Genomic DNA, 10,995 nt, shown 5'->3' with positions numbered 1-10,995 from the left:
GGTGAATTTCATGTAAGAAAATGGTATTCAAAATGACTGGGATAAGTATGATTCTTTAACCTAAACGGCTGGATGACTTGATGCTATGGAAGAGCCAGGGATCTCGGTGACTATTGATTTAGACTCAGATTTGACATCTGCACAGGTTGGAGATCCAACGTCACCTGCAGCACTGGATAAATTCTCCTGACCACCTCTACTGTACCTCATAAGAGAGTGAATGAAGAATGTCATTTAGGGTTAGAAGAAACAACACCAGAGGACTGGCTTGTGCTCAATTATGTGAGTTGGATGAGTGGCTGTTTGTGATTCCAAGGGAAATACATTTAGAGTGAACAAATATATACAGTAATTGTAAGTCATTGGGAGATATAGCCTACTTAAAGACCTGATATATGGAGTCAGGTGGATAAATAAACTAGAAATACAAATACACAAAATCAGTGATTATTTCATCAATGATTTTAGCCCCTTCAACCACAGAAAAGCTGGCATTTAATTCCAAGATATTTCTTTTAAGCCTGTCCCATTTATTAAACACCTGTTCAACAAAGGGTAGAGCAAGCATGGTTTGGTGATATGCACAGTTCTCACTTAGTGTTATGTGTAATTAAGTTATTTTGGGTTTATAATCCTATAATAATAAATATTTGTATTTGCAGGCCTATGAAATATTTGTGTTATTTTTGACTTGGCACAAACCTATCACTGTTGTTGCGAGGTAATGGTAAATCTCCAGTAGATGGTGCTGTTCACATCTTACTAAAATTCAATAGATCCATTCTGTACTGAACATTAAACACGTATCTTTCTCTTGCAAAACTGATACTTTCACTTTGTGACCTTGAACTCTCAGCTATGATGTCTTAAAGATAAGATAAGATAAGATAAGATAAGATATACTTTATCGTCCCACGAGGGGAAATTTGTCTTGGGCATAAGTGCACTTATTCCACATCAACATAAAAAAAAAAAAAACACACACACAATAGCAGCATTTGTACAACATTATAGGTAGACAGACAACCCAGGCCCTTCAATTTATGCCGTCCCAACAACAAATGTGTTGTAAGTGCAAGTAAAATGTAAGAGTAGTAGGAGTTAAAAATATGAAATAAAAATATACAGTACAAAGAGAACTGTATTCATCCATAATGATCCATAATAAATAAATAACAAGCGGTCAAGAGATCCCACCCACACTAAGGGCTATGAACTATGTGCCGATTATTCAATAGAGCAATTGAAGTGGGGAGGAAAGAGTTTATAAAGCGATTGCTCTTACAGCGGCACGCACTGTAACGTCTTGCACTGACAGCATATGAGAAAAGTCTAACACACAGTGAGATAAAGTCACTATAAACTCACAGTTGCATACCACAGACACAGTATAAGCATATGGGATTTTTATAAAAATATTGCAGTGACAACTAGGCAAGGCTGCCCTTTTGTTTCATTTAGAAATTTATATTGTAGCTAAATCAGGACCACCTGCTGCTCTTACACAGCAAGCTTAATTCTTGGGCTGTGCGATGGAAGAGACTGGATGAGTAATGACCTTAGATTATAAAGCTAACATGTATTTTTGAAAGCTAACATGCATATGCCCATGCCTATGAGCCAGTAAAGCACAGACCAACCAAGCTATGCAGCACAATTATCAGTTAACTTTGAGGTTAAAATCTCAAGTTATTCTCATTGCAAGGGGATTTGATTGGGATTGTAGCATAACATTTGGATGCTGTGGATCATTTTCTATGTATCAGAAAATACATAAGCCAAAAACAATCTTGCACATGCATCACTGAATGAACCATAATTTCTCTCTCTCTCTCTCTCTCTCTCTCTCTCTCTATATATATATATATATAGATATAGATATAGATATATATGTATTTATTTATTTATTTATTTAAATGTATGTTCTAGTCTCTTGGTAAGCAATAGGCCCAGAGCTTATTTCACCTGAGTCCTCAGTCCTTCACACCTCTCTTTGCCTTAGGTTGACTGGAAAGGGGACAGACAGTTGAGCTTTGGACATTTACATTATGGCTTTAGGGGAATTTCCCCAGGCCTCTCCACATGGCTGTGAGTGCCCCAGTAGTTTGGTTGGCTGGGATGCTGGTCATACCCCTGGGAGTGCATACCAGAGCTCTTGCATCATGTGAAACTCAACCTCTTCTTCCCCTTTGTCACTTTGTTCACGCTGCCGGCAAGGAAAACAAAAGAGATTTATATTATTTTCCTGCTTTCTGTAACAAAGAGAAACTAGACACTTATATTTAATGTATGGCATCTTGAAAGCAGTTTTTACAGTTGGACACAATGCGCATGCACATAACAGTGCATGTGTCAGATTGAACAGGCTCAAGAAGACTGACTAGAGTATAGATTTTTTTTTAACATTCCCATCACACACACGCTCCTCATCTACACACTTTTTGACACTCCCCCCTTCTGTTTCTATGGTAATAGGTAAACTCTTTCCATTTGGAGTAAGGAAAAGTCATGCACAATAATAACTGATGTGTCATTAGCATCCAAAGCTGGGTCTTTGTTGGCAATGTTAAAAATGTGTCATCTTGCTGTCTTAAGTGCCTATGATGATCATCCATGTTAATGTGCTGCTTTGCTCTTTCCATATACAGTGGTGTTATATGTATTAATGTAACAGAAGAGGGTGCTGTCCTCTAAGTAATGCTTTACTGGCTGAGTGCTGCACTGACTTTGTTTAAGCAAAAGCTTTATCATTGTTATGAAATGGGGAAAAAAATAACTTTTTGACTGATTAGTGTAGGAAGTTTATTTTAAAACAAACAAACAAACAAACAAACAAAAAAACTCTGCATAAGCTATAGGACCAGATAGGAAAGACAGGCAAAAGGTATTTGGAGATGCAGAGACTATACAAGAATTAAAATATTCTGCTTGAATTTCATATTTGTGATTTCAGATTTAAAGCAATAAGTAAAAATTGAAAACATCTTTTACATAAAACAAATGGCTTGTGATTTAACACCCTCTGGTTGAATAAAATCACACTTTTCCCTTGTATTAGTATGCAAATCTAACCCTAAAAGACTTCTCAAGAAGACATGAACTGCAAAGTGGTCGGTCTGATTGCGTCGCAAAAGCTGCGCTGAGATCACATAATCAATCGAATTGTTATGTGATTTCTGATGTCTGTAATACTGACATTTTGGCAGAAAAACACTGTTTTAAGGAAAGGCTTGTCTCTGTGCACTTCCAGAGGAATTATCAAAGACCAAATCTCATTCCTTTCATTGCTAGGGGCTCTTGGCAATAGTTTAACTGTTTATCCAGCAGGGAGATTCATTGTTACATTTTTAATGAGTTGGCAGGATAAAATTCCTTAACAGTAACCTGTAATCTATTATTGTTAAGTCTTTATCCTATATGGGAGAGACATGAAATGTATGCACTGTTTTATGCTCTAACTTGCTTTTTCTTGCATAGGCTACAACTGATCCTGATATACGGCAAAGTCATCAACTGTTTTCAAGTACCTGTATGTGATAGTGCCATGCTGCTTGGGTTATAATGTTTAAACAGGCAACATGTTCACCTGGATGAAGGTCAGTTGTAGAATTTCATTAAGCTTCACCCTCACCAACCTTGTCCCATTAACACTCAGAAGGCAAATAGCACTGAGGTGCAATCCATCAGGCTGGTTGGGAGCAGAGACTGACCCTTTGGTCCTTTTTATACCCTTCCTTCTAATTATCAGCATGAACAGTACATCAGTTTACAGCCAATCACATGATGACGCATACATACATGCTTCAGACAGCCTGCTCTTGTCTGTGTCCATTAAGGCACATGATTAAGTTGACATACCCAGAATGCCACAGTCCAGGTACTGACTTATGTAATACTGCTTTCTTGGGGAGGGATTGGAGGGGGGGGGGGCTTATTTTGCTGTCTCTGTACTTGCTGCATTTATGCGATTCCACTGGGAAAGAAGAAAGAAGCATAAAAGAAACTGTATAATTTCATATAGGGACTTTGATTGTGTGTGTCTGATCTTCAGTAGTGAACTTATATGACCTTAATATGCCTTTTTCTTTCTTTTTCTTTTTTTCACCCTTTTTTTTGAAAGGGGGGGGGGGGGTGTATTTACGCCCTATTGCATCACCAAAATATTCCCTGGTGACTTGTAGTTTTGCTATGATATATGATAATTAGTCTTCTAACATGTAGTATAAAATTACTGTGGTTCCTTTTCGCATGGGAGGAGCAGAGTGAGTTGTTCACTTGCAAAGAGTGAAACAATATAGGCCATCAAATTGATAAAGACGCTCAATCCCACCGTTAATTTCTACCGTGAACCAAAGTAATGCGCGCTGCCAGTGGTAGAGTGGGTGTGTGTTGCAGAGGAGGAGTTAAGGTTTGGGAGGGTGTAGATTGCAGACTCAATAGTAGTAGGGTAGGCTAGATTGTGATAGCGACAGATGTCTGGAGAACACTGAGGGGCACTCCTCAGTGAAAGGACAGTCCCAGGTTGCACCTCAGAAAGCACGGGCGGAATCTGTGCAGCTGTCACTCGCCAAGGTTTACCTCGACCACCAAATCCGGACGAATCTTGCAAAGGAGTACAACAGATTACTCTTCACAAATACAGGTTAGTCACCTCAGTTTATATAGATATATTTAAAAAAAAAAAAAAAAAAAAAATCTTCACTGGAAAGATGCCTAATATGTATGCTGTGCTCCATAGTTAAGATTTCTAGTGTGAAAAGAAAGAAAGAAAGAAAGAAAGAAAGAAAGAAAGAAAGAAAGAAAGAAAGAAAGAAAGAAAAGATGCTGTTGAAGGCATGGAGCCCCATCGATTGTTTCCTCTCCTCTCTTTGTTTCGCTTTTTATTTTTTATAATTAATTTTCTTGTCCATTTCAAGGCTGGCATGGTACAGAGAGTGGGTTTTTCACGTTCACAGTTACATAGTTACATATTTGCCTTGTTGCCTGTCTTGCGTCTTCACAGTCAGTGGCGCTGGTTGAATTTTTAAGTAGGCCAGGCGATCAAAAACCTCCTGAATAATGAGAGAGTCGAAACAAAGTTATTAAGCCGTGGTAATGGTCACGGATGAACAGCAAGACTCGTGATCAGTGTTGCGACTTTTATATTTTTTAACACGCGTGTGCGAGAGCGACATTTTCAAATGGTCGCGAAAAAAAAGGGCAGAGCAGATGAGAGAAGTAGCGGTGGGGTGGACTGAAATGGGGGATTGAGACCCCTAGCCTTTATAACTCAGGCTCTTCATTATCAGTATATGTTCTTGTGCATGCTGGAAGACACTACACTACACTATGTATATTTTTGTTGCCAACTTCTCTTTCCTTTTCGGTCATATTGTAGTCGCCTCCTTCATATGTTTCATTAGTATGTGTTGGTTAAAAAATTCCCATCTATTGTCAGCGGCGCGTGCTGCCGTACCTTTGTGCGCATCTCGCTCATCCTTTCTAGTTTTTGCTACCAATAAAGCTACGATTTCAATGTACATTGGACCTGACTGTAGTTGCAGTAGCCTTATTATTCTAAGACAGGCTTAGACAGAATGCCACTGTCAGTGAAAGTCCACAATGGTCCGAGCGTAGCCTAGTTTCCCCCCCTTAAACTGTAGAATTTGCTTTGTCTGATTTGGAGGCCGTGGGACGCAAACCGGATTTATTCAAGAAAAAAATGACCCCCGAAAACAACAGTTTGTTTAGGCTGATCAGTGTTAATTGGGGCAATAGACTGCGTAAGAATGTTTAAAGCGGAGATATAGAGGTTATTTTTTCTGTAAATTGGACGGCCCAAAAGACTGCTGTTACTGTGCGTAATGGGCATAGCCAATCCCTGCCTGGCGTGTGGCGCATCTCGTCTTGATTGCTCCATTGCAGCACTATGGACAGCTCCCGGTTTGTTCACACCCGTGCCCGCACCCATCCCTTCCTGCGGTCCAAGATGCCTTGGGCAACTGGCCACTCATCTGTTCATGGGTCAATTTCCTGCTTGTGGCATGCGGGGCATGATAAAAAAAAAAAAAAAAAAAAAAAAAAATCATAATCTTTTGCATGATATTTCCAGCCATGGTAGATTTTAGCCTCAATCAAAGGGGAATCTCATTTTCTTTAAGTTGTGGCATTTGTCAGACCTGTAATTTCCTCTAAATCTATGTGTAATCTCTTTATCCCCCTCTTTCCAAGAAGGCATTTTAGAATCTTCTGCCCATATCTTTTAGTGGATAGGTTACACTCTGACAGGTTGCTTATGCTGTTCCACCTATTCTCAGGCCCCACTTGAGTATTTGAAACACAATCTGTCAGATAAAGTTGAACTTCCAGTTCTCTCTTTTGTCACCAAAAGGAAGTTGCAATCTGTGGCAATCGTCAGCTCTTCCTCTACATTCCCAACAATGGGGTGAGATGAGCACTCAAAACTGCAAAGCATACATTTTCACTACCACAAAGTCGATGTAGATTTGTCCAGTGTACAGTAACTTGTGGCACAAGAAGGTGTATAATAAATCTTATGCCCACTTGTTCTGCTTTTTATCTCTTTTATATGCTTCATGCAAAATGAAGACCATGCATGAATAAATAAATACACTGTAAGATGTATTCAGTTATAACTAAACAAGACATTTGAGAAGACTGAACAGAAAAATACTACCATCTTTCCTCAAACAATGGCCCACTCTATCTATCTATCTATCTATCTATCTATCTATCTATCTATCTATCTATCTATCTATCTATCTATCTGTCTGTCTGTCTGTCTGTCTGTCTGTCTGTCTGTCTGTCTGACTGACTGTATATCTATAACTTATTAAGCCCAAATTTGTTTAGTTTTCTCCTGAGATTCACTACACCATACAGTTTGCCATGCTTGATGAACAAATGTTCAGTGTTAAATAAAGAAGGCCCTAGGATAGAGGGCTGGATTGGCTCAGAGCCACTCAAGACTCCTGAAAGGGTATTAAGTGCTTTGGAGTTGACAGATCTCAGTAAGGTTTCCATGCAGTAGCCATTTATTTTGTAGCCAAACTATGTTTGGCAGAGAGCAGCCTCCAAGTTGGACTTCCTACCATCTTCTTGCGTTTGAAGAGATTAAGTTGAACCCATCTGTGTTCTTCATCTTCAGACTGAAAAAAAAAAATCTGTAATGAAGATGAGTAGGTGTGCCATCATGACTCCCCCCTCAGATTCATGGAAAGGATGGAGAAACAATGTCACTTCATCTTTCCAGTATAGTTCATCTTATAATCATGGCATACTTGGTGGTCTTAAATATCCTAATATTTGGAGTTCATATTTCATGCAGACTCTCTACTATGCAATACATTTTCTTGTTTTTAAGCAGTTATATTTTATTTGTTAGTGTACAGTGAGGTTTGTCAAAAAGAAAGGGGAGAGACAACGGGTATGACAAATCTAGTGAGAAACTACAACAAAATTTATTCAAATTGTTAATATATCAAAGTAACACATTGCTGCACATGCTTAGTAGAAATTTTAATAAACCTTAATAAACTTACAACTACCTATTACTTTAGTACAATATAATTTGTAATACTATGGAACGGGGCTCATCAGGATCTTATTAACTCGATGCTTGAAAACTTGACGACAAACTGGTCAAAATAATTTATTTTTTAATATGAATGAGGAATCTGCTGCATAATCCCCATTTAACACCATCATCTACTTGTTCCTAGGAGACGCCATGGGAGGCAAACTGAGCAAAAAGAAGAAGGGATATGATGTGAGCGATCCCAAAGAGAAGAAGGATGAAATCACAGCAGCAGCTGTTAGTGCAGTGGAGTCCGTTCAAGCTGCAGTGGAGAGCTCTGCCCCAGCCCCAGTAGCTGAGGTGACAGCTGAGACAGCCAAGGTGGTATCAGCAGCAGTAGAGGAGGCCGTAGGATCAGCTGTGGCAGCAGTAACTGAAGCTGTGGAGACAGTGGTGAAAGAAACCACTGAAGCACTAACACCTGCATCTTCGGAGGAACCAACCCCTGCTGCTCCACAGGAACCAACCCCAGCTCCAGAGAAGCCGACTGCTGTTCCAGAGGAACCAATCCCGGCTCCAAAAGAACCAACCCCAGCTCCAGAGGAGCCCACCCCAGCTCTAGAGGATGCAACCCCGGCTCCAGAAGAACCGACCCCAGCTCCAGAGGGACCAACCACAGCTCCAGAGGAGCCAATCCCAGTTCCAGAGGAGCCAACTCCAGCTACAGAGGAGCCGACCCCAGTTACAGAAGAACCAACCCCAGCTCCAGAGGAACCAACCCCAGTTCCAAAAGAACCAACCCCAGTTCCAAAAGAACCAACCCCAGTTCCAGAGGAACAAACTCCAGTCCCAGAGGAACAAACCCCAGCTCCAGATGAACCAACCCCAGCTCCAGAGAAACCAACCCCAGCTCCAGAGGAACCAACCTCTGTTCCAGAGGAGACAACTCCAGCTCTAGAGGAGCCGACACCAGTTCCAGAAGAGACAACCCCGGCTCTAGAGGAGCCGACCCCAGTTCCAGAGGAGCCGACACCAGCTCCAGAGGAGCCAACCCCAGCTCCAAAGGGGCCGACTCCAGTTCCAGAGGAGTCAGCCCCAGATACAAAGGAGCCGACTCCAGATCCAGAGGAGTCAGCCCCAGCTCCAGAGCAACCAGCCCCAGCTCCAGAGCTACCAGTTCCAGCTGTTTCAATCCCAGAGTCCACACCAGAAGAACCAACTCCAGTGCTTGAGGAGCCTGTGGCAGCAGCAGTAGAGGAGCAAATACCTACAGCAGTCTCAGAAGAACCTGAGGCTGCAACAAAAGAACCTTCTGCTCCACCTGCACCTGAGGATGTTCCTATAGAGGAGCCTACTCCAGCCCCAGAACCTGTGCCGGAACCTGAGGCCAATGCTGAAGTCCCAGAGGTTGTTCCTGCAATTACTGAGGAGATGGCTGACGCTAAACCCACAGAGTCAGAGCCAGAACTGGAGCCTGTCCCAGAGACTGCTGCTGAGCCAGAAGCCACTGTGGAGGAGACAATGGTGCCTGCTGCCACCCCTGAACCTGAGCCTGAACCAGTTGCTGAGCCTGAGGCGTCAGCAGAGACACTGGCTGATGTAGAAGCACCAGTACCAGCCATAGAACCAGAGCCAGAACCACAGGAAGAACCAGAGCCAGAGCCTGTTGCAGCGGAGCCCACAGCAGAAGAACCAGTAGCAGAGGTTCAGCCAGAGCCAACACTAGTTGAATCTAAATCTACTGTATCTGAGACTGTGGAAGCAGAAGTAGCAGCTCTTGAGGCCTCAGAGACTGCAGCAGAGGAGGCCCTGTCTGAAATTCAGCCAGCAGAGGAAGACCCAGCTGCAGCAGAGGCTCCCAGCACTGAGGCAACAGCTGAGCCAGAAGCAACAGAACCTGTCCCTGAGATTGTCATTTCAGAGTCAGCCTCTGCTAGTGAAATTGTTGCAGAGTCTGAGGAAATAGCTAAGGCCTCTGCAGAAGAGGTAACTAGCCCGGAGCCTGAGGTAGAAACCACGATGGAGAATGGAGAATTAGAGAGCCCTACAGAGAATACGATAGAAGTGGATGCACCTCCTGCTGTAAATGGAGAGTGCTCTGCTGCTTCTACTGAGCCACAGCCAGAGGAATGTGTTAATGGTACTGAAAAGCCTGAGGAGATTCCTGTCAAGGAGCAAAGTGACTGTGAACTGAAAAAGGACTTGAACCTGAGTGGGGATGCCCATGAAGCCCCTGATGCGGCCTCTGACATGGTGGAGGTTATCAGTACTACAGTCACTCAAACAGTTGATACAGTCTGAAAAGATGCAATACTTCAAATTAATGTGAATTCAGTTCAATCCTCTGATGGTGCAAGAAAGCCATCTAAACAACAAAGCTATACAGGCTTTCTGAAATGCAGAAACCACAAAGTGTTCTGTGGTAACTCAGGCAAAAGGATGATTTTATGGGTAACCCAAAATGAAACGCAACCACTTGAGGATAGAGAGAAAGAGAGTGAAACAGCAAATGAGTAAGAGAGATGTAAGTGCGGTGGGGTGGCTTGACTTTGGTATGTGAATGGTGAGTGCAGACAGTAAGAACCTGGGCAGCAAAGCAAAAATATTTGACATTAACAATGGAATTGATGAACTGAATTAATTGTTCTGTGTTTGTGTGTGAGCCCGATGAATAATACGAAATGGTTTATTGGAACAGCATTCAATATTAGTATATTATCTGATTTAGACTTTCATATATCGTTTCCATTACTCTATGAAAAGATATGGAAGAAATGTTTCGGCCTTTTATAATAATGCAACCTGTGAGGAATGTTTTAACTTGATGGCTTGGAATAGAGAATAAAGAGACTGTTATAGCCTACTTGATCTTCTTTATTTCTCATGCCTTCTCTCAATATTAGCTATGTCAGAATTATGTGGGACAGGCATTAAGGTTAATAGTACAATTCATCATATTTCACCCACAATCTTCTTATTTTACTTATTCTACGGCAATACTCTATGCGATCACACATTAACCTTTATACCCGATGAAAGCATGATGCTCACCATTTACTATCAGTAAATCTTAGTTGATTTTCAAGTTGTAAAATCTATGAATGGCTTTTCCATTTGTCACTATAATATCAGTTGTAGCAAAGCAACATTATTTACAGAACACCAAGGCTCTGTTAATTTCAAACCACATGCTGTTGACATCCACTGCCATTGTAGCTCATATCAGCTCTTGTGGGTCATAGTTTTTCTGATAGACGATATCTGTGAGGAGCAATGTCCTTTAGGCCACTGGCAGGACAGCAAATATTTTGGCTGCAAATAACTTGGCTGGCTATTGTACTTTACCTACATATTTCGACTGGGCAAACAAGAGAATTTTCCTGTGAAGCGCATGGAGCAGAAAATCAGTTCATTTCCTTGGGTCATCCGCCCTGGCTGTCCCCCTCTCACATCACCATGCCTATCACTGGGGCTCCAAG

At 41.6% G+C, this 10,995-nt stretch overlaps 1 protein-coding gene across 1 annotated transcript; it reads left to right on the top strand.

Moving 5' to 3' along the window:
• Nucleotides 1-4,413: 4,413 nt before the first annotated feature.
• On the top strand, nt 4,414-10,379 carry LOC115357153 (cell surface glycoprotein 1). Its single transcript, XM_030048550.1, has 2 exons — nt 4,414-4,642; nt 7,722-10,379. Exon 2 carries the CDS (start codon nt 7,730-7,732, stop codon nt 9,815-9,817), a length of 2,088 nt encoding a protein of 695 aa, XP_029904410.1. The 5' UTR covers nt 4,414-4,642; nt 7,722-7,729; the 3' UTR covers nt 9,818-10,379.
• Nucleotides 10,380-10,995: the final 616 nt, after the last annotated feature.

This window comes from Myripristis murdjan, chromosome 3 (genome assembly GCF_902150065.1).
Source record: "Myripristis murdjan chromosome 3, fMyrMur1.1, whole genome shotgun sequence".
NCBI classification, from domain to species: Eukaryota; Metazoa; Chordata; class Actinopteri; order Holocentriformes; family Holocentridae; genus Myripristis; species Myripristis murdjan.
The sequence above is the reverse complement of the archived record's forward strand: the minus strand, read 5'-3'. Positions and strand labels throughout refer to the sequence as shown.